This window comes from Lontra canadensis, unplaced genomic scaffold (assembly GCF_010015895.1).
Source record: "Lontra canadensis isolate GAN:19392208 unplaced genomic scaffold, GSC_riverotter_1.0 scaffold4, whole genome shotgun sequence".
Classification (NCBI taxonomy): Eukaryota; Metazoa; Chordata; class Mammalia; order Carnivora; family Mustelidae; genus Lontra; species Lontra canadensis.
Window position 1 is genome coordinate 51,303,845 of NW_022630998.1, and position 23,678 is coordinate 51,327,522.

At 37.9% G+C, this 23,678-nt stretch overlaps 1 protein-coding gene across 6 annotated transcripts in view; it reads right to left on the reverse strand.

The window, feature by feature from the left end:
* MAP3K1 (mitogen-activated protein kinase kinase kinase 1) overlaps nt 1-23,678 on the reverse strand; it is a 78,880-nt gene that overhangs the window by 31,867 nt on the left and 23,335 nt on the right. For 5 of the 6 annotated variants that reach the window (XR_004381728.1, XR_004381729.1, XM_032850269.1 and 2 more), the window contains exon 2: nt 1,830-1,980. Coding sequence is in view for 4 of the 6 variants with exons in the window: in XM_032850269.1 (XP_032706160.1) it covers nt 1,830-1,980 (151 nt within the window). In the remaining 2 variants the exon portion in view is untranslated. Of the gene's footprint in view, nt 1-1,829; nt 1,981-23,094; nt 23,119-23,678 lie in introns of those variants that run through there. The other variant, XM_032850279.1, reaches the window with a different exon arrangement.

The following is a 23,678-nucleotide window of genomic DNA, read 5'->3' on the forward strand; positions in this document are numbered from 1 at the left end:
AGGGGACAGTGAGAAAAAACAGCCTTAGATAACTGATTGTCCTTAGTTTATATGTCATAAAGGTTTGGCTTTTTTGGCTTCTTTTCAAAAAAGTTGTGATTTCTGCTTTATGGTATTCTCAAAAGATCTGGACTCTCCATCAGCACAAGGAGCTTCAGAAAGCACATTCAAACTTCAGATGGATTCAAACTACTCAAAGGTTCTTTATATTAATTGGGTAGAAATTTACCCCTTCTATAAGATGTTTTCAATAGAACTTTCTCTTTTCTAAGATGAATCCCTGATTTCTTCATCTGCATCCTCTGACATGATTACTGCAACAGTGAGGGGTTCTCACCATACTACTTCATATGAAAAACAAATGAAAGGAATGTGGAAGCTTAGCTGGAAAGGAAAGGACTCATGGGTAGTATGGTAGCTTAGCATAAAAGCTGGTATATAAAGGAACAATTAAATATATTCTATATTAGCTCCATGGGTTAGCACCCTTGGGTAGAGTGTGCAAGACAGAACACAGCTCAGTGATGCGGGAAGTCTATATGGCTACTGAGCATTAGAAACATGGCTAATGTGGCTGAGGAACAAAATTTTTACTTATTTATATTTAACTAATTTATATTTATTTATTTTATTTTATTCTTTTAAAGATTTTATTTATTTATTTGACAGACAAGCAGGCAGAGAGGCAGGCAGAGAGAGAGAAAGAGAGGAGAAAGCAAGCCCCCCGCTAATCAGAGAGCCCGATGCGGGGCTGGGATCACGACCTGAGCTGAAGGCAGAGGCTTTAACCCACTGAGCCACCCAGGCACCCCTAACTAATTTATATTTAAATTTAAACTAAATAGGCAAGTGGGGGACACGTGGGTGGCTCAGCTGGTTAAGCATCCAACTCTTGATTTCAGCTCAGGTATGATCTCAGAGTTGTGAGATCAAGCCCCATGTTGGGCTCTGCACTGGGCATAAAGCCTGTGTAAGATTCTCTCTCCCTCTCCCTCTGCTCCTCCCACCTCCTCTCTAATCCTCTCATAAAAAAAAAAAAAGGGGCAAGTGGGATGAATGTAGGGCTAGATGATCATACAGCTGGAAGGTTTCAATTGTCAAATGAGTAGCTTGCCCAGTAACTTTTATGATTATACCCACCATCCCTCTGCCCTCCCCCAAATCTAATAAATCTTGTCTTTACTTACAAAGAACAAACAAAAAGCAAATAAAAACCTGCTGATACAAACTGATACTGGAAAACTTAAAAATCAAGATCTACTTCTTTTATAAGAAAGATGAACACATTTCAAAGTATTTGTATACTTTAAAAGAAAATAACCATGGCAAAGGATAGAGAATGCCTTTCTTTCCTAATCCTAGCTAGCTAAGTTTTCTTTCCCCAAACCCTGGGCATCTTTTAAATTTACCTCAAACCCCATGAATCTATTCAAACTTTTTGCTTTCCTGAATGATTTCTGGAACTCATATCTTTGGATCCTACCTCGGAGAAAGAATATCAAAATAAAATGTGAAGAAAAAAAAAAAAAGCTTTTCTTTTTCCAAGTACAAGTCTCTACTAAAAGGTTTTAGATACTGACAGTAGGGGGCAGTGTTGGGGCATGACCTCCCCAACCCAACCAGCTTAGTTCCTTTTTAACAGTTTAAGGTGCTTAGTGAGCATAGTTCTAGGTATATTTTGTTCCAAGTGGCTAGAATATCAAGCAAATGAAACGACTGTATTTAAAAATCAAGAAGAAAAAAAAGCTTACAAGAGGATCTATTTATGATTCATTTCCCACTTCCTGCTATGCTTTCTTCCTTACATCAGGTAACCTACGGCCACTTACCACAGGGCCTCTCCTGTTTCTCCTTTCCAGCCACTCATGCTTCCAGGCTGGCATACAGGTTGCCTTTAGTTTCTCCCTGATCATTCGTTCTTCTGGGCGATCGTCCATCTTGTGCAAGCCCTTGAGAGTTTCTTTACTCTCCATCTCACGACTGAAAGGGAGGGAGAAACAAGAATGAGATTAATATATAAAAAATAATTTCCAAGAACAAATAGAATTTTATACCTTCATTGGACATGTAGCTAAAAAGGTAACTGCTAACCCACCCCCCCCAATGATTTAAGCCAAGTATGAAAGTATCACTGTGAATCATATATACTCTTGTTCAATGTCACATGATAATGTGAGTTTAATAATGCCTTTTAAAAAAGAAAGGTTCTATTTAGAAGGTACTGACTTAACTAACAATATTAATGCAGTCCTTGTTCCCAGGTAGTTAACAAAATGGATCCCAAGACATTAAGTGTGGCATTAACGAACACATTCATGAACACTGCATTGTTTCCAATTGCACCACTCTCAAATCCTAAAGTATTTACAGAGATTTAGAAGAGTATTTTACTACTCTAGGATTTCCAGTAATTTAAGGATTTCCAATAATTTATTCTAGCATTTTCCAATAATTTAAGTCTTTATAGACTGAATCTGGTAGATATGCTCATTTTATGAAAAACAATAAATATTTAATAAGCTAACTGTAACCTAATCCATCTTCTGTGATCCCACAATATTTGTTCAAAGCCTATTATGATTAAATTTGTATTCTCCCAACAATAATTCCGTATCAAAGCATTGGGGATACTCTGTAAATAAAAAGTAAAAATTGGTACAAACATCTGACCTTTACTCCATAATATAGTGTGGAGTTATCAGAACAAAATAATCTGGAAGCTAGTAACTTTTGAGAACTAATTCTACAAAGCCTAAATGGTAAAGCACCTGCTAATTAATTTCTTTCTTTCTTTCTTTCTTTTTTTTTTTTTTAAGATTTTATTTATTCCTTAGAGAAAGAGAATGAGCACAAGCAGGGGGAGCACAGCACAGGGAGAGGGAGAAGCAGTCTCTCTGCCTGGCAGAGAGCCCAATGTGGGGCTCCATCATGACCTAAGCTGAAGGCTTAACCAACTGAGACACCCAGGCACCCCATCATCTGCTAATTTCAGATACACTTATATCCACATGAGGATATATATAGCAAATGCAAAACACATATGCACATATGCATGGATTTTAAAACCTTATTCATAAGGAAAGAGTTAAAGCATTTGTGCTCTGGAAGAAGTAACAACTTAAAAAATACTAAGCTAATTTCAGTAACTATTTTGGATATTCTATAAAGTTACAGAACAGTTGTGTGTTTTTTTTACAGATTGGAAAAGGAAATACTCAAGGAAATACCATAGATGATAACCGCAAGCTTACTAAAAAGTCAAATGCAAACTCCTCTAGGAATTTTCCAGCTAATTACAACCATGGAGCATCAGTATCTCCAGAGAACCAGCAAAAAAAACCTTACTAAAAATTAAATATGCACTAGAAAGGAAATGGTTAATTGGTTTTCCTGAAGCATCAATTCTGTGAGGGCAGTGGAAATCAACAAGTTAAATACTCCTGCATAGAGAGACTGGTCTAGTTTTAGAATGTAGAGGTCACAAAACATTTGAAACTTGCAAGTGGGCATTAAGAGCATATAGTAGGATATTTCCGCCACAACGGTCTAAGAAAACTCCTGAATAGAAAGTGCCTATATGTAAAGAAAAAAGGTAAACAAAGAATGGAGGGAAGGAGATTCTTTTATCTGTTTAGAAGTGCCTGGCTCTTTCCTGCTCTGATTATAGTATAAAATGTAACTTTTTGGGTGTCTAAGAGGAAGAGTAGAGAGAGGAGAGGAGTGGGAAAAGAAGAGAGGGCAGGAAGGGAAGGGGAAAGGGAGAAGGAAAGAAGAGAATGGGAGAGAAGGAGCTGGTCGAGGGAGGGCAAAGGAAGGACAAGAAGGCAGGGAGAACAGAGAAATGTTTTCCCAAAATTTCATCCTGTTCAGTTACTACTTACCCAGGGAAGCTCGGATTTACAGGGAACCCAATTTATGGGCTGACTGCATACCAAAAATTCACTTACAACTCTCTGGTTTGAAAAGCAAACACTTTCCCCTCCAGTAACTATGTTGCAAGGCATGGCTAGGTTCCCAGGCTAGTTCTCAAAAAATAAGACACACTGCAGAAGCACAGTGCATTTTCACCCCAGAAGCTCCTGCACTCATGGACAAAGGAGCTTATCTTCCCTTTGGTCCTAAATGTCTCTCCTCCCCCAAATTTGTTTTATGAGTATCTCTTCTCCATTCTGTATTTTCAGTGTCTCTCTCCCTAGCACGCACCCAAACATGAAGAAGACTCTCCCTGTCTAAACAAATCTTATTGAATGATGTGGCCTCCTTAAAGCTGGCATGATTTGCCTCTTTTCTTTACGCTTGTTTGAAAATACTGTAATCACTTAAACCAATTTCTTAATAAATAATAGGGGATATGCATACTAGTATCTCAATTTGTACATACATACAGGATTATTTCATCACAACAAATGCTGTGAAATGGAATTGCTGGGTCAAATAGTACACAAATTAAGATTTTTGGTGATACTGGCATATTATCTTCAAGAAAATGTATCTTCTACTCCAAACCCCCAGGTCAAATTGCCAACTTAGCTGGTCTGTACTAACAACAGACTCCTAAGGAGGCTTCTTCACTTTGAATCTTACTCCAATCCAGGCTTTACAGAGCAGCCAGGGTTACTTCCTCTATTAAAACCCTCCAGGCATCCCTCTGGGTTGGACTAGAATTCAAAATGTTTAACAGGTCCTATGTGGCCATGCATCATTTGGTCTTACCTCAACTGAAGTAACCTAGACCTCCACCTGGCTCCTTGTGTTTCTTTCACTTCCTGAAAAACTCCAACATCTCTCCTGCTCAAGACTTTTGCACAGACTGCTTCTTGTCTACTTTTCACTTTGTTCATTTCTACTGACTTTTTAACTTTTCTTCTATACCTCAGAGATGGTCTCAATCTCAGTTAGGAATCTGTAGTTCCATTCCTTCACACCATTGTACTTTTCCTTTAAAGTGCTCACTGCAATTTGCAAACTTATTTCACCACCATAAACTATAAATTCCATGAAGGCAGGGACCAGTGTTTTATCCATCATTCTATATCCAACAACTAACAATGTCTGGCTTATGATAGGTTTCAAAGCATATAATAAATGAATGCTCATTTATTAACATCTCTGGCAGCCCTAAGGACCTTCCTAGTTTTAAAATTTGGTCGGGGGGTGGGTGTTGGGTGGCTAAGTTGATTAAGCGACTGCCTTCAGCTCAGGTCATGATCCCTGAGTTCTGGGATCAAGTCCCACATCAGGCTTCCAGCTCCATAGGGAATCTGCTTCTCCCTCTGACCTTCTCCCCTCTCATGCTCTCTCTCTCTCTCAAATAAATAAAATCTTTAAAAAATTATTTTTTTTTAATTTTATTTATTTGAGAGAAAGAGAGAAAGAGCACAAGCAGGCAGAGTGAGGGAGAGGGAAAAGCAGGCTTCCCGCGGAGCAAGGAGCCTGATGTGGGACTTAATCCTAGGACCTGGGAGCTGAAGGCAGTCACTTAACCAACTGAGCCTCCCAGTACCTCCCTAGTTTTAAAATTTAATGACTACTCCTGTTAATCTTTCTATAGTTTTGTATTTAATACTACATTTGTAATTTAGATTTTATTCAGTGGAGCAATTTTTGTTGCTCCTAAATTAATCTGCAAATATAAACCAAAAAGTTATTTCTAATGTTTTAATAATCATATATTATTCAAAAATGTATTTTTTTTGCATTTTAGTATCTGTGAAATCTGAATACTTCTTACAATCACATGCTGTAATTTATGGTAGGGTTTATATAAGATAATGGTTCAATTTATACTCAATGGGATCTTAGATTCAATGAAATATACAGTGAATCCTGTCTACTTGCTAGGAAAAAAGTCATGTGTGTATGTATATAGCAGTCCTGTAACTTTTTTTTTTTTTACTTTTTTAATTTTTTTTTTATTTTTTATAAACATATATTTTTATCCCCAGGGGTACAGGTCTGTGAATCGCCAGGTTTACACATTTCACAGCACTCACCTTAGCACATATCCTCCCCAATGTCCATAACCCCACAGTACTGTAACTTCTTATTCAATTAATATTATAGCCATAACAGGAAACATCTTTTTTTTTAATATTTTATTTATTTATTTGACAGAGGTAGATCACAAGTAGGCAGAGAGGCAGGCAGAGAGAGAGAGGGAGAAGCAGGCTCCCCACTGAGCAGAAAGCCCGACGCGGGGCTCGATCCCAGGACCCTGAGATCATGACCAGAGCCGAAGGCAGAGGCTTAACCCTCTGAGCCACCCAGGTGCCCCGGAAACATCTTTTTTTTTTAAGCACAAACTAATCTAAACAGATAGTTGCTAAATCACTAGGAGATTAGAGGGCCTCTAATTCAATTTAGTTAAACAATGTGAGTGTTTTGGAGAGTTATTTTTGCATTAGTACCTACAACCAATACCTGTTATTTTACGTAAAGTAATAGCTTGTACATTTCTGACCCTTTGACAAAACAAACACACATATTTTGGGAAACTACTTTGAAGACTTTAAAAATAAATGAAATTTTAGCCAGACAAATATGAGAAACTTAAAGATTGTTACAAATTAAGCTTTATCCTCTTTTCCTGTTTATTTAGGAAACATGTTTCTTGCTTTTTTTTGGATCTAAACATCATCAGCATGAATCTTTGATCAACCTAAAGCTTCAAAGAACCTTTTCCCTCTGAAGTTAGGCTTCTTGTTCTGGTCCCTTTCTAGACTTACAGAATTTACCTGCTAACAAATGAGATGGTTCAATGGTCCCTTCTTAATGAAGCCACTTGGTCCTCTGCCTGACCACCTGTGGTAGCAAGTACTGTTAACTGGACTGTCACTCTTTTTTTTTACATTTTTTTATTTTTAAAGATTTTATTTATTTATTTGACAGATAGAGATCACAAGTAGGCAGAGAGGCAGGCAGAGAGAGAGGAGGAAGCAGGCTCCCTGCCGAGCAGAGAGCCCCATGTGGGGCTCGATCCCAGGACCCTGGGACCATGACCTGTGCCGAAGGCAGAGGGTTTAACCCACTGAGCCACCCAGGCGCCCCTGGACTGTCACTCTTAACAGCTCTCCTCTCCTTGAACTTTTACGAGGTGATTTTTTCCCCAGTTCTGCTTCTAACTCTCTGACTGACCTCACTGGTATCATATACCAGACCCTCTTCCTGGAGCCCCTTAAACACGAGCCACCACTTCTCAAAGCACTTAAATAAATACTCTTCTTAAAGCATACCAAGGTATTTCATACCTCTCTGGTACTGCCGATGATTTTTTTTTTTCTTGACAAAATGACCCTATCATCTTACATGTCTTCAGTAATTTCAGTAATATCCTACTATCCTACTATCCTTTCCTACTATCATTCTATAGCAGTTGCCACTCCCTCCCCACTGAGTTAATATTAATTATAATACATTATAAAGTTCAGTATTAGTTTAAGTATCTGCTTCCCTCACAACATTGGACGCTTTCCTGGGACAGGTTACAATATCTTACTTATTTTTCTATCATCAGTAGCAAATGTCCTCGACAGGCCACAAAATGCACCTGAACCCAAGCCAGAGGGTCTATCCAGCAACAGACACCTCCCCTTCCAACGGTGGTGCCTGATGCTTGGGAGTACCGTGCTTATACATCTGAACCCATCCTGCACTCCACCGTTGGCTGGCACAAGAATGTGCCCTGGTCCAAAGACCCTCTATACTGGATGGTACTGTACATTTTAACCAGATCTGCCCACTATGGATATGTGACTGTAAGATACACAGATCGTGTCACTGCAGGAAGAATGGCATTGAAATAGAGAAAAGAGCAAAGTAGTTAAGTAGGAACAATAAGACAAAAATAAAGAAGAAAGAGAAATTAGAAGATGTGGCTGGCAATAGAAGTAAGGGAAAAAGCAATTCAAATAAACTTAAGAGTTGTACCTGGGTCCCACAATATGCTGTTACATGATCAGAGCTACTTTTAAACTTCCCCGGGTGGTGAATAACCAATTCTCCAGAGGTCACATGTATGCACTGCAATGGAGGAAACTTCATGGCTCCATTTTACATTGCACTGAAATAAACCCTATTATGTCTCTCTCTCCACCATCCCCAAAGAGCTTGACTACAGCACTAACACAGCACATTGCTCTGGCACACAGAAGACACTAGAAAAACACTCAGAAATAGAATTCTACCAAGTTAATTATGATTTTTAAAAGGTATTTCTTAAATGGTTCATCTTTAGCATGGAAGTATGTATGTTAGTCAACAACTAGTGATATGGAGAAATAACTGCCAGACTTATGTCATAACAGAAAAAATTAATGTTATATGCCAGGCAAGGTGCTAAGTGCTTTATAGGTATTTACATGTACTTCACCCTCCCAATAACCCTATGAGGTAGTTACCATCTGAGGCTTGGAGGCACTCACTTACATGCCTGGGGTCACACAGTGTATAAGGAGCAGGAGCAGGATTCAAACCCTCGTCAGCCTGACTCTTGACTGCTATGGCAGGTCACCGTCAACTCTGATTCTGTTTTTACAATGCCTCAACATCAGATATCTGTGCTGTTTATCTACCTGATGAGAATACAAAGTTTAAACAAGTATTTACAATGGTGACTATTTTAAGAATTAAAGAAGCACGTTCTCTTCATTAATAGAGCACTTCACTGTAATAAGAGTATGTAATGATACATGAAACCTTCCTGGAAAGTAATGGGAGTTTAATTTTAGTAGATATATAAACATTTCCAGAACAGTTCACATTATGGATAACTTTATTTTGAAAGAAACTTAATTCTTTCACTGTCCAAGAACTCTCAAGGAACTCTGGAAAATACACTGGACTGTCTAGAATAGGTACAATTCAGAGCCACCCAACTGAGGTCCGCCTGGCCAAGGGAAGAGGAGAGCAAGCGAGGAACTATCTTCCAAGACAAAAACTAGTCTGTTGTGGGACCCTTAAAATTTGAGTTTCCAGGTAAAAGTCAAGAGAAGGAATGACTTAGTTAAGAATGGGGAGAGTGTGTGGTGAACCATAAGGCTAACAACAGAGGCTAACAATCGCTTACCATGGACAGGGCACTGTGCTAACAGCTCCACACGGGTCACCTCAGTCAATTCTCATGACTTGGGACTTTTACTGTCCCATTGGCAGATAAGAAAAAAACAAGGAGGTTAACTTGTTTCTAAGGTCTGTATGTGAAAAATACAGGATATAAACCCAGATAAGAATGATTCCACAGTCTTTTTTTTTTCAAGATTTTATTTATTTGACAGAGAGATCACAAGTAGGCAGAGGAAGAGAGGGAAGCAGGCTCCCCGCCAAGTAGAGAGCCTGATGCTGATGCGGGGCTCGATCCCAGGACCCTGAGATCATGACCTGAGCTGAAGGCAAAGGCTTAACCTACTGAGCCACCCAAGCGCCCCCGATTCCACAGTCTTTTATATCCTGCAGGTCAAAAGGAAAATGAGTATTTACAAATGCTGACCAAGATCTGAGTCCAAAATATCCATAAAAACTCTATTTTCCCATAAGATAATTTCTCGAGTATAGGCTTTTCTGGGCAGCAAGAATGAAATAAAATCAATGGTCAGTCCAGCCCTTCCACTTCTGTAATACAACAATTATGACATATCTAATTTTACATATGAAATAATAGTATATAAAATGGCTCACGTGTGTATGATAATTAGTCCCCAAAAGACTTTATTACAACTTGTGCTCGGTACTATTTGACTCTGAGAACTAATGATGGCACAATTCCTATTTATTTACAATGAGAAAGAGGAATTGCTTTTTCCCCCCCATAAAGAGTAACCATCTTCTCTTTAGTACAACAAAGGACTACTGATTTCTTAATATGGGTATGGTCATGGATAATCAGTTTTATAATATGTGGAATCTCTATCAGAAGTTTTTATGGGGAGGGAGCTATTTCTAGTATTGTACAAATCTTCCTATTTAGTCCTTTGAGGGATAGAGGCACAGACTCTCACCCTCAAAAAGCCCACGTACTGGTTAACAACATCAAAGGTAAAATAGTATGGAGGCCAAATAACAAAGACAATAATATAACTTATTGTCAAAAATTATTATTACAAGTAGTTTAATACCACCTTAGTGATTTTGATTGATTATATTTATAAATTATTCCAAATTATCTGTATGTACTAAAATTCCATTTATCTGATCTCATGTTAAAATGGCACCTCATCTGAGCTTTAGATTAAATTATTCAGTAAAAATTACAAAATTCTGAGAAGTTGAATATGGGATAGAAACATGAAGAGTATATATGAAATTAGACAAAATGAAACCAACAGAATATATTAATGGGTAATCATACTGCAAGTGCTTGTTTACTAGCTGACTTAGGCCAACATAGACAAGGAAAGTCAAGTGCTTTGAAGGGCCCTTTCCCCTGGCATGTCATGTAGCTACCAATAGAGCACCCAGAGCAACAGATCCCATGGGCTCCATAAATAATTGCTGATTCAGAGTCAGAAGTAGCTGGTTATCATTTCTAATAAATATCTGGGAAATAACACTGGGCAGATGTAGTATCTAGGAGACACACACAGCCTATTTAGCCCATAACTTCTATCACAAATTAGTGTTTCTGGGACATAAAAACAATTTCAAAGAGAATAAGAAGAATATTCAAAAGGTTTTTTGACTTCTAAATTAGTAATTTGTAAAATATTAGCTTAACAATCATTATGCAAATTACTTTACAAAAAGCAGAGAGCTACTAAACAATCTCAAAGCATCAAAGCATTAAAAAAGAAAGATTTATATATTTTGGGGTGGGGGGGAGGCAGAAGGAGAGAGAGTCTTAAGCAGACTCTGTGCTGAGTGCAGAGCCTCACACAGGGTTTGATCTCAACCCTGAGATCACGACCGGAGCCAAAACCAAGAGTTAGACACTTAACTGACTGTGCTACCGAGGCGCCCCAGTATCAAAGCATTCATAAAGGTAGCAAAAGCACATGGAATTTCTTTTGGCAGTCAATCACCTATTATCTAGTCTATGGAGTAAACTACATGCCTCAAAGTCTCCTTTTAGAGAATTCAAGTGAATCAAAAAGAAAGTGTATTTTGGGACACCTGGTTGGCCTAGTCAGTGGAACATGGGACTCTTGATCTTGGGGTTGTAATTTCAAGCCCTACGATGGGTATAGAGATTACTTAAAAATAAAAGATTTTTATTTACTTAACAGAGAGAGAGACACAGCAGAGAGGGAACACAAGCAGGGAATGTGGGAGAGGGAGAAGCCGGCTTCCCGTGGAGCAGGGAGCCAGATATGGGGCTCAATCCCAGCACCCTGGGATTGTGACCTGAGCTAAAGGCAGACACTTAATAACTAAGCCACCCAGGCACCCCTAAAAATAAAATCTTAAAAAAAAAAAAGTGTATTTTAACTACATAGTTCTATGTTATATGTTCTTATATATGTGATAAATATGTATGGATATATTTAAAAAATTGATATTCTACAGAATACTGAATAAATTCTAATGGATTGATAAGTCAGTTATCACTGGTAATTATAACTGTTTTAAAGTCAGACATCATTAAAAAGGTTTTGAAATGTACATAACATATTGTAATTACCAACTAGGGCATTATCATGATGAATGGGGGATAAATTGTTAAGTGAAGAAAGAAAAGATTTTAGGTTTTCTTTTATGAACTTTTTAATTTAATTCTACTTAAAACTGTTTTATGATTAAAAGGCACCTTTCTTGATCACAAATACCCATAACAATATTCAAATAAGAGTTTGATAAAAAATTGCTTTGCAGGAAAAGTAAATCTCGTGTAATTAACACACAAGCCTTTTGGATGGACTTCAGTAGCTTCCAAAGTGACTGACATGCTGAAGGTAAACACCACGGTTAGACTTTCAGGTAGATAAGTTTATACACGAGTAAACATCATCAAACTGAAGGGGTGTGTTTCCTGTGCCTAAGAACTATGTAAACCAAGAACAAGATACAGTGAAAAATAGTGTTCAAAATCACTCTTAAAGGGGCGCCTGAGTGGCTCAGGTCATGAGCCCAAGGTCCTGGGATAGGCCCTGCACTGGGCTCCCTGCTGGGCGGGAAGCCTGCTTTTCCTCTCCCATTCCCCCTGCTTGTGTTCCTACTCTCCCTCTGTCAGATAAATAAACAAAATCTTAAAAAAAAAAAATCACTCTTAACACTTGCCTAGTCCCAGGGAGAATATAAAGCAGCAATGCAAAAACTTGGTTAAGAAGTTTCCTTGGTACATCCGTGCATCTCAGAAATGTAATGGCATATTAAAAACTACCAAACATTCAAGTTAATGAATTTACCACAAACAGATCAGTCTAATATGCAGTACTAATGACATCATAGGGTATGGGACTGTGATACTCTATCCAAATCTGGAAAAAAATTTGCTGTTCCTTCTAAATGTGCTGACAGATGAATGTGAAAATCAACAAATTTACATTAAATGAAAATAATTATATATACTTTATCAAGCCAGAGGATATTTAAGAATAATCACATGTACTGACAAGTGTGTAACTGTCTGGTCAAGAAAATGTCTACAAAAGAAGTTAAAACCTGCCAGGAGGCAAAAAGAATTTTAAGAAAATAAAATTTAAATTTTATTTAGAAAATAAATTTTTATATTTATTAAAAATAAATATATTTTATATTATAAATTTATAATTTATAGAATATATAATATATAAATATAAATTTTATATTATAAAATTATATTATTTATATAAAAATTTTATATTATAAAATAAAATAATAAAGAACTTAAAGAAAATCTAAAGGAAATAAGGCGGCAAGCCAAGTTAGTAATCAAATTAAGTTAGGAAAAAAATCCTACAAAATTAGCAATTTGACATCAGAAAATATGTTCATAAAAAAGCACCCAAAGAGAAAAAGCAGAGACAGTGAAGGCAGACATCTTTTCAAGATAACACCCCTTATATACCGGCATAAAAGAACAAATCACACCACAGTTAAACACATGTTTTCAGTTCTATAATGACTTGACTTCAGCAAAATTCACTGACTCATCACAAATTATGAACTAAAATGAAATGGTAGTATTTATGGTAGACAAGTGAAAACTGTAAAAATGGTCAGAACTGAACAGAAATGACCTTTGTGGTTTTCTAAGATTGATCAACTCACAAAATACATGAAAATCTTACTGACAGAACACCAACAAATGCTCTTCTTCTAACAATGATGGAGAAAAACAAATGGACATTAAAGTTAACTAGCTGCCAGTGGAATGTTTACTATGTATTTTTTGAATATACTTTTTTTGCTCATCAAAGTAATGGCCTTTGTAACAATATTTCTAAATACTACGATCCTGCCACCCATTTTCCAGAGAAAGACTCACAGTATTCTCTTCTTTGCACCCACAAACTTGGGACAGCTACCAAGTTTAGTGTAAACTAGTTTCTCAGAGCCAGTGTTTACAAAGGGAGTTTAAGATCAATATGGTCCCATTTCTTATTTGTTCCTTTCCAACAAAAACCCATGAAAGCTTCAAATACTTTTAATCTTGAAGCTTTGTATTCTTTTGATATTCACTGCTAAAAATTCCACTGTTTATTCCTTCCTTTGTGTGTCCTTGATACTTGATGAAGAACTTTTAGAAACCTTTGAAAAAAATGGGATGTATGAGCATCCTCTTCCTTAATTGTTGAGCACAGATCAGTAAGCAAGGAAAAGGATGCTAATATTTTATAGTATTTGGCTAAATGTGTATTTCCTTTCAAGAATTCCCTTTTTGTGCTACATAACAAATCTAGGGTTGGGAATGTCTAAATGACAAATGATGCATAAGTATAGAGAGCTTTTATAATACATCAGAGAAGCAGATTGGAACTCCCTATACCACCACTGTGAGACAGTTTTCAGCAAAGCACTGTGTGTCCTGTCCTCCATCTACTACATAGTTCATGGTAAAGCAGGTAAGGGGACAGGGGGTTGTTGGGAGGGATGGCTATTCCTTCACCATTTTGCTTTTCATGGAGAAGATTCCAAATCAATGTTATATGGAAGCTCGGCTGTATGCTTTTCTTTGGAACCTTCTCCAGTGGGTATGCAACTGCATTTTTACTATGTCAATTGTTTTTCAAAAACCATGGCAGCTTAGTTTGAGTGTTCTTTTAAGAGATCAAATGAATAAGGCTAATAATTAGGAAACTGGTCTGTTATTGCACATATTCCCCTCTTTTAAGAAAAGTAGGTTTACAGTTAAAATTAGAATATTTTGAGTGAATACCATCGATGTTAATAAAAACCCTTGGGCTGTTTTTAGTGTTCCCAGATTAATGGAGAAGAGAGTATAGCACTGGATTACAGCACAAAGCCCTCTTACAGCCTTTGCTAGGAGAATGATTTCTTTCAAATGCCGCAGAACAGCTGATACTATTTCTATAGTACTTCCTTCTAGTTGGTGGAAAGGCATGTTAACTGGGATGCTCAGAATGAGGAAGAATGACTTCCTGACAAATGCTGCTTTTCTTCTTTATGCTTTTAATACTAGAAAACCACTCTGTTCAATGAATGTTGGCACGTCTACTATATGGAAGCTCTGGGCTAGGCAAGAGACATAGAAATACAAAGTGGGAAAAACAGAAGATAAGTAAGATAGGATCTCTATTCCTCCAGGTGCTTAGCCTAGCACAACAGAGAAAATATGATGCCATCTCGCTATAATGAAGTATTTTAATATATCATAAATAGTTGCAAGGATGGAGTGGATATCCATCCTTAATTTTATCTAGGGGAGTCCTGGGGAGATCCACAGAGGAGGTCATACCTAAATAATCTTAAAGGAAAGAACAGGATTGGTAGGCATGGTGCTGATAAAGGCTGAAAGATTTTCTAGACAAAAGATATAACTTTGGTGAAAACAATGTTCTATAAAATACTAAACAGTTTATGATTCTGCTGCTAGATAACATGAAATAAAATGAAATTAAACAGGTTATTTAAAAACCTATGTGCTGGGGCACCTGGGTGGCTCAGTGCGTTAAAGCCTCTGCTTTCGGCTCAGGTCATGATCCCAGGGTCCTGGGATGGAGCCCCACATCGGGCTCTCTACTCCAAGGAGAGCCTGCTTCCTCCTCTTTCACCCTGCCTGCCTCTCTTGCCTACTTGTAATCTCTGTCAAATAAATAAATAAAATCTTAAAAAAAAATAAAAGAAATAAAAACCTATGTGCACTTAATTTTCCAAGGCAGGGGGAAGAAGGTACACAGCATTCCTCATGCTGTTGACACAGAAGTCCCTTTGAGCAGAACGCCTTTGACAGAGTAGTGGTTTTGGGTATATACTAAGAGAAATCCGTACTAAATCATCTCTACAGTCCGTTCTGGCTCCAATTAGTATGTCTAAGAAGAATTCAGGGAAGAAACTAATACTGGCTATCTTACTGTCTTAATATAAGACTTCTCAAGCTATCACAAAATTCAGCATGTTTTTAATGCAACTAAGGCTCTGAGAATTCAAAATATGGGGGAAAAGATTACTTGACAGCCGGTTTCAGAAATGCGTAAATGCGTAAAATGCATAAAATCACCTGATACAAACCCATCCTAAGAGATGGGGATGTCAGACATTCACACTTTGCCTAATCTATTAGCAGAGGCCAGAGTCTGTCACTAAGATTTGCCCCTTTCTACTCACTCTCTGCCAAGGACTTAGGTCTTGGGTGAAGATGAGACGTCAGCCAAAGGAAAAAGAAAAACAAAAAACTAAAACCAAAAAACCCTGACAAGCCATTTTCTCTCATCTCCACATGACTCGAGTAAAGCCCCAGAATATGAAATAAAATAGGGACCTGGGGCACAGTCTTCACTTCACTGCAAACTCCCAGAGCTCTGGCACAGTGGGAGCACTCTTGTGTCTTTGGCACTGATAGCTGTGTTCCCGGCAGTGACTGGTGGGAAGGCGGTCAGAGCAGAAAGAGCATCAGTACCCGGCAGGAGCAGTGAGACCAATGTGGCCGGAGGAAGCAAAGGCAACAGACAGGGAGGCAGCGCTGTCCAGACATAGCTACAGGGCAACAGACCAAATGCATTCACAAGCCATGTCAGACCCACACTGGGGAGTTTAAGAAATACTGCAGAGGGTGGATTGGTGGGGTGTCTTAAGGGTACTGATGGGGGCAGTAGCCACTCAAACCAGTAAAATCTGGGTTGTACACATAATAAAGCCTAAAAGACTTCTTATTCACCAGAGATGACATAATTTGAAGGATATATTTCTAGGATAGGGTAGAAACCTAAGTCATACCACACACCTAATCAAAAAGTATGGCACAATGATAAGGGGAATGAACTCTGGAGCTAGACTGCCTGCATTCAAATCCAAGGTCTGACACTATTAGCTATGGCTTTGGCCCAAGGTATTTACCTTCTCTGTACCTCAACTTCCTCACTATAAAATGGGGATAAAAATACCTACTACATAGTGTCATTAGTAGGGTTAAATAAGCTAATGTATATGTAGAATGCCTGAAAGGAAGTTAACCTCCCTAATTTCCTCCTATTAATTATATGATGCACTTTCCTATGCGCCTTTCACTGTTTTAAGCCCTTTGCATATAGTTTTCATCTAACAGAATTTTAAAGTGAATGAACATCAATGAAGCACTTAAAAAGTGCCAATTACATGAAAGGCACCCAAATAAATTTATCTACTAAAATTACTACTATTATTGTTCATAGTAATGATGTTGATTAAAGCTGCATTTTAGGGAGCACCCCTTCTGTACTAGGTACTATGCTAGATGTTGTCCATAGAGTGGCTCTAATTCTCACCACAGCTTCAAGGTGAAACACACCATCCTCATGGTGGGAGCAAAGAAACTCTTACAGAAAGATCAAGTAACTTGACTAAGAATTCATAGTAATTGGATTTCTGAATTTTAAAACTGGGTTTATCTGGCCTCAAAGTCCCATCCTCCTCCTTGCACACTATGTTGATTCGTATTTTCTTTTAATGATACGTTAGTTGAAAAACAGATGAAAATAGCAAAATACAACTATGTTTTTCTAGTTTCAGGAGGTAACTGCTATACAAGATTACCAGGTGGTCTGTTCTCTGTGGAGTGCCAGGAGGGAGGCAGGGGGACAAACAACTATTTGTTTAATATTTGTTCCTGTAAAGTATGTACATTCATGTACCCAACTGGAACAAAAATGATAAAATATTAACATTTACTAAATACAGGTGACGTTTTATGGCTGTTCATTATACTATTCTCTAATATTTTCCCTCTGTATTTTTCCATATGGCCAAAATCTTTAAAAATAAGCACATGGTATATGGAACTACTACTCTCTACATTGTGGGAGGCTTCAAGAACCAAAGAATAAAAGGACTGGGGAGTTTGGAGATTCAGTCAAGTCCTAACTGCCATTAACCAGGTATGCGATCGTCGGTAATTCACAACCTTTCTGGAATTCCAAAATTTACCAAATCAGATCAGACTACAAGGCAGAACTTCAGGGTCATCCAATGTGAACATTATGACTCATTTATTAATTCCACTATTTACATGCTATAGTCCTAAAAGGGAAATATAGTATCAAAAAATATAAACCTCAACATGACTCCTAAACTCCCTTATTTGTTAAATTTGAAGGGTACCTCCTAATAGTTGATTTATGCAAATTATTCTTTGCCGCTCCTACGATTTAGTAGCTCCCAGTATTTTAAACTGTGAGAATCCTTTCTTAACATCACCAGCACCATCATCAGCAAGGTACATATGTGGACCTGAAGACCCTGTGAAAACTTAGGCTAGAAAATACTAAACAGACTCTGTATACTTGATGGTTACTATCATAAAAGCAATAAACCTAAATATGAAAAGGGATGAGTATTATATTAAAAGACTCTCAAAGCTCTCTCAGGGGTGCCTGGGTGACTCAGTGGGTTAAGCCTCTGTCTTTGGCTCTGGTCATGATCTCAGCGTCCTGGGATTGAGCCCCACATCGGGCTCTCTGCTCAGCAGGGAGCCTGCTTCCCCCTCTCTATCTCCCTACTTCCCCCTCTATCTGCCTGCTTCTCTGCTGACTTGTGATCTCTGTCTGTCAAATAAGTAAACAAATAAAAAGAAAAAAATCTTAAAAAAAAAAAAATCTCTCAGAAATGTCAAACTGTCAGGACAAACATTCAGAAAGGAGACCACGAAACATGGACTTTTAGGTTGTTTTACATTAAAAACTCTAGTTTTTTTTTTTTTAATGAATTAACCACAAATTTCTCTTTCTTAAAAGATAAAACCATTTTTGCATATTTAAGTGATATAAGTCAAGAAGATGTGAAGTAGTAGCTAGAAATGATAAATGAAGCATGGATACTTTCTGGCCAAGTCTCAGCTGCACTTGTGACAATGGCCAATCTGCATTCTAATTCCCATGGTTCCAGGGCTCTCTGCAGCCACACAGCACCTTTTTGTCATTATCTGGTGTCATAATTTCAGAAATGCTTGATCTGTGTCATAAAAGTGATGGTTTGCTTTTCTAAAACGAAGAAAATCTGGGATATGTTAATATTTAATGTGTCATTTTGAATTACTAACCTGAAAACCCAAACACTGCTAAAATATTTTCATTTTGTATTATTAAAAATTATGTTTTTTGAGGGGTGCCTGGTAGCTCAGCCTGCTGAGCTCCCAACTCCTGATTTCAGCTCAGGGCATGATTTCAGGGTGGTGGGTTCCAGCCACGTGTCATCGAGCTCTGTGCTCAGCAGGGAATCTGCTTTAAGAATCCCTTTCCCTCTCTTTCCTCTGTCCATTCCCCCACCAGCTTGTGAGCTCCCTCTCTCAAATTAAAAATATATATATATTTTCAGAGAATGCGTGCCATTCATTCAGCCAATTATCATTCCTTACTTATGTAATAAGAGTAGACATCACTACAATTTACTTTTTTTTTTTTTAAGATCTACTCTCTTAGATACAATTTATTCTTTAAACTGAAAGCGTGACTAACCTTTGGTTAATTACATCTGGTATTTAGGACACAAGCTTGACAGTTTGGAGTAGACAACATAAATATTTATTTATTTTTTAAAAGATTTTATTTATTTATTTGACAGAGAAACACAGTGAGAGATGGAACACACGCAGCAGGAGTTTGAGAGAGAGAAGCAGGCTTCCCCCTGAGTAGGGAGCCCAACTCAGGACTTGATCCAAGGATTCTGGGATCATGGCCCCAGAGGAAGGCAGATGCTTAACGACTGAGCCACCCAGGCGCCCCAATATAAACATCTTATATGGAACAAATTCTAATGCCCTACACTGTATGTTTTTCTATTTTTCAGTTCAGGATTTTAATACAAAACATCATTCCTCAGTGGGCTGTACTATTAATCTATCTACAACAGCAGGTATAAATCAATTGTCATGCAGTCTAGCTCCTCTTGAAAAAAATCACTCTCTACTTACATAGTCCAATAAATAAGCGGAAAAAGCTGCAAATATTTGATGCCTAGCAATAAATTAAGCCAAAACACCACAAATGTGCCAGTAAACTATAAATAATGCTCATGTAAAATTCTCAAATAAAATCTTTTAATTCTGTTACTGGTGTGTTTGCTAGTGTTCATGTTCTCAATCCTTCAATGATGAGATAACATCTTGTTCATAACTACCAAAAGTACCAAATGGATTACTGTGAAAGAGATATTAGGGTTTCCAACCTGACTTCAGTTATCTCCCCTACAGCCAAGTTGTGATCAAATAATCTCCGTATTATTATTATTCTTTAGGTGACTGAGATCTTCCCACCAGATGCTGAGACCAATGTCATATGTTCCTTACTCCTCTTCAGTTATTCCTTGGAATAATTACTTCCCACCCATTTGCCCACCTATTCCCATTCAATGAGCATACACATACCCATCTTTTTTTTTTAATTAACATACAATGTATTATTTGCCCCAGGGGTACAGGTCTGTGAATCGTCAGGCTTACACACTTCACAGCACTCACCATAGAACATACCCTCCCCAATACACATACCCATTTTAAAATGAAAACGTTTGGGCCAGTCAGTACATTCACGGGAAGGTTTTGAAACTTGCAAAGTGCTGAATCATGTTTATGTTATGTTTTCTCCAACTGGTTTTGGAGGCACAAACTTCCTCTATGCATACTAGCCACCTTATTTATTTAATCCATTGGATGATGAGATCAGGAGTGAACCTAACTTCTTCGTTCACTGGCTTGGCATAAGCTACCTGTTTGTAGTTAAAAAAAAAACAACTAAGAATTACAAAGTGAAACAGAACATTCTAGAATGGAATGACAGGGAAGGAAAAAATCCTCATTCAGCAGGTGGCACTCTTTCCTTTGAAATGTAATTTAGGTGACTATTAATATCAAAGATGTCATCCACCCCCCTACTTTTTTTTTTTTTCATTATGTTATGTTAGTCGCCATACAGTATCATTAGCTTTTGATGTAGTGTTCTATGATTCATTGTTTGTGTATAACACCCAGTGCTCCATGCCATATGTTCCCTCCTTAATACCCATCACTGGGCTAACCTAACCCCTCAACGCCCTCCCCTCTGAAACCCTCAGTTTGTTTTCTGTAGTCCATAGTCTCTCATTTGTCTCCCCCTCTGATTTTCCCCACTTCATTTTCCCTTCTTTCTCCTAATGTCCTCCATGCTATTCCTTATGTTCCATATATAAGTGAAACCATATGGTAATTGTCTTTCTCTGCTTGACTTATTTCAATTAGCATAATCCCCTCAAGTTCCATCCAGGTCAATGCAAATGGTGGGTATTTATCCTTTCTGATGGCTGAGTAATATTCCATTGTATATATGGACCACATCTTCTTTATCCACTTGTCTATTGAAGGGCATCTCGGCTCCTTCCACAGTTTGGCTATTGTGGACATTGCTGCTATGAACACTGGGGTGTATATGCCCCTTCTTTTCACTACATCTGTATCTTTGGGGTAAATACACAGCAGTGCAATTTCTGGGTCATAGAATAGCTCTATTTTTAACTTTTTGAGAAAGGGGAACCCTCTCACACTGTTGGTGGGAATGCAAGTTAGTACGGCCACTTTGGAAAAAGAGGTATCACTTTAAAGAAAATACACATTAATTCTGATATCGTGTTCCAAATATAGGCTGAGTTATTACTTTGTCTACCTAAATAATGTCTTCCTCATTTCAACAGAATTCTAGAGGTGTTCATAAATATGCCATTTTTTTTCACTGTAGCAAAAGCTACAATTTAGAAGAGCCAAATAATTGCATTTATTTTAAAATGGCAGGTTCTGACTTACTTAGCCTAGTATATGCTTCAAAAGATAGTCATTATAACCATTTCTAATTTTAATGAATTCAGTTATAAAAAGAATAATCTGAATGGAAATGAGGCAAAAGACTGTACTTATATAAATTACTATTTTCTTTATTGCTATTTAAGAATGTGGCAGCATCTCTTTTTCATAAGCATGCATGTGAATATTCTCTTTACTTGGAATAACTTTGACTCAATTTATTACCACTCTGGCTGATACTCAACCTTAAAACTTTTAAGTTGAAAAATGGGAACAAAGTTAACAATAAAATGTAATTTATCTACTATACAGAAGAAGAAAAAAATAAAAATAAAATTTGTCTAGTTTTAGTCTCAATGCCCTGTAGTTGCCATCTTATCACTCAAGTTCTAGGATTATCTTTACCTTAGAGAAACTGTCCCAGATACTGCTGTTAGCCTTCCCCACTAGTCACAGCCCCTCTAACTCAGTCTGAGGTTGGGGTGAGGGATGGATCCCTCCATCCCCACTGAGTAAATAGTACTATTATAATAGTCTCTTACATATCTGTCTCCAACACTTGACTGTGAGGGCCAGAAATGATCCCTGAGGGCAAAAATGGGTCTCAACATGTTCCCCGCCCTAGCAGAAAGCTTGGCATATGGGAGGTACTTAATAATTAAGTCCTCAATAAAGGAACAGGATGATCATTCCCCTCATGCTGTATTTTAAGGGTAAGGCCCATGTCTTACTCATCTTCCATTCTAATATTATGGACCTTCTAATGCTTGGCACCTGTACATAGCAGGCTAGGAAGAAGCAATGCCTTTTCAATATAAGCCTCTAGACCAGAAAGATCTCTAGGATGTAAATAAGCTTCAATGAGACCTTTGTTTAAACCAAGTATCCACCATTAGTTCTAGGGACTGCAGAAAGAGGGAAAAGCAGGGATCACTCCTTGTGAAGTGAAAGATTTCATCCCCTGTAAAAGAAGTCAAGAACCATGAGCCTAGACATCTGTCTTTCAGTGAAAAAACTTTCCAATAACTTTGGAGCTTACCCATGACTCTAATTTTGCTAACGCCTGTTGATTTTCCTATGGTTAATAAGAATAAAAAGTCTTGAAGAAAACCCCAACAGGTTTTGTGTCTGGGAGGGGAGAGGCAGAAGCCATGAGACCATTACTGTGAAGCAAACTTAGAGGGAACTAGCTAAGGGAGCCAGTGTAATGGGGTGTGTCCAGGGAAGGGGCAGTGTTGGAACCCCAAATCCAGACTCCTCAAACCAGGGTTCTCCTAATTTAGGGAGATATAGGTGGCAGGATGCATCTGAAGCCACAGCATAAGCATGAAAAACAGACCATCTATTTCTAGAATGCCAATTTTATGCTAAGATTTGGGAGAGGGGGACAGTGAAAGTTTTGTGTTAATAATACAAAGATGACTAAAACAAAATTCTAAAGAATTAATTAATGTAAACCCGAGGCTATAGACTTGAGAATCAATTTTGTTCATTATTCCAAGTAAGCGTTCTCAGGATGGCAGACTGCACGGGACACTCCTGGGTTCTTTCTAACAGAACTGAATGGATGGCGAAAGTGTTCACCAATAAGCTAAAGCAGCTGTTCTCAACCACGTTCCAATCACAATATGATGTTTACATAAACAAGATACAACAAAACTTAAAAAATTGTTTAGAGAGTGTAATTTATCGATGGCACAGCAACTAGCCATATGTAAGCAATAAGTCACCCTCTACCTAAGGCAGAGATAAGATAAACTGCATACCTGGGGCGCCTGGGTGGCTCAGTGGGTTAAGCCTCTGCCTTCAGCTCAGGTCACAATCTTAGGGTTCTGGGATCGAGACCTGCATCCGGCTCTCTGCTCGGCAGGGAGCCTGCTTCCTCCTCTCTCTCTCTCTGCCTGCCTCTCTGCCTGCTTGTGATCTCTCTCTGTCAAATAAATAAAATCTTAAAAAAAAAGAAAAAGATAAACTGCATACCTGCCAAGTATAAGCCATCTCTCTACCACTTTTCATCCAAGAAAGCCTACCAATTATGCAATGCACGTAATATTTACAGGGATATTTCTAAATATGTTCTGAAATATTTTTCTAAAAATATGTAAAAACTTTGATACTTTATTATTACCAAGAAAGTACTCTTGGATCCCCTCCCTGGCTGCATCGCTATACCACATCTTCAAAATCAAAATCTGATTGGCCAGTCAGGTTCGCATGCTGACCAAGTTAAAAATGGGACAATGACACTATTTCTATGAGGTAACTACACATGACAATTAGGAAGGGGTAAAGAAATGTAAGGAACCCCAAGAGGGCTAGGAAAGAAAGCAATCTTCTGAACACCTGGGGC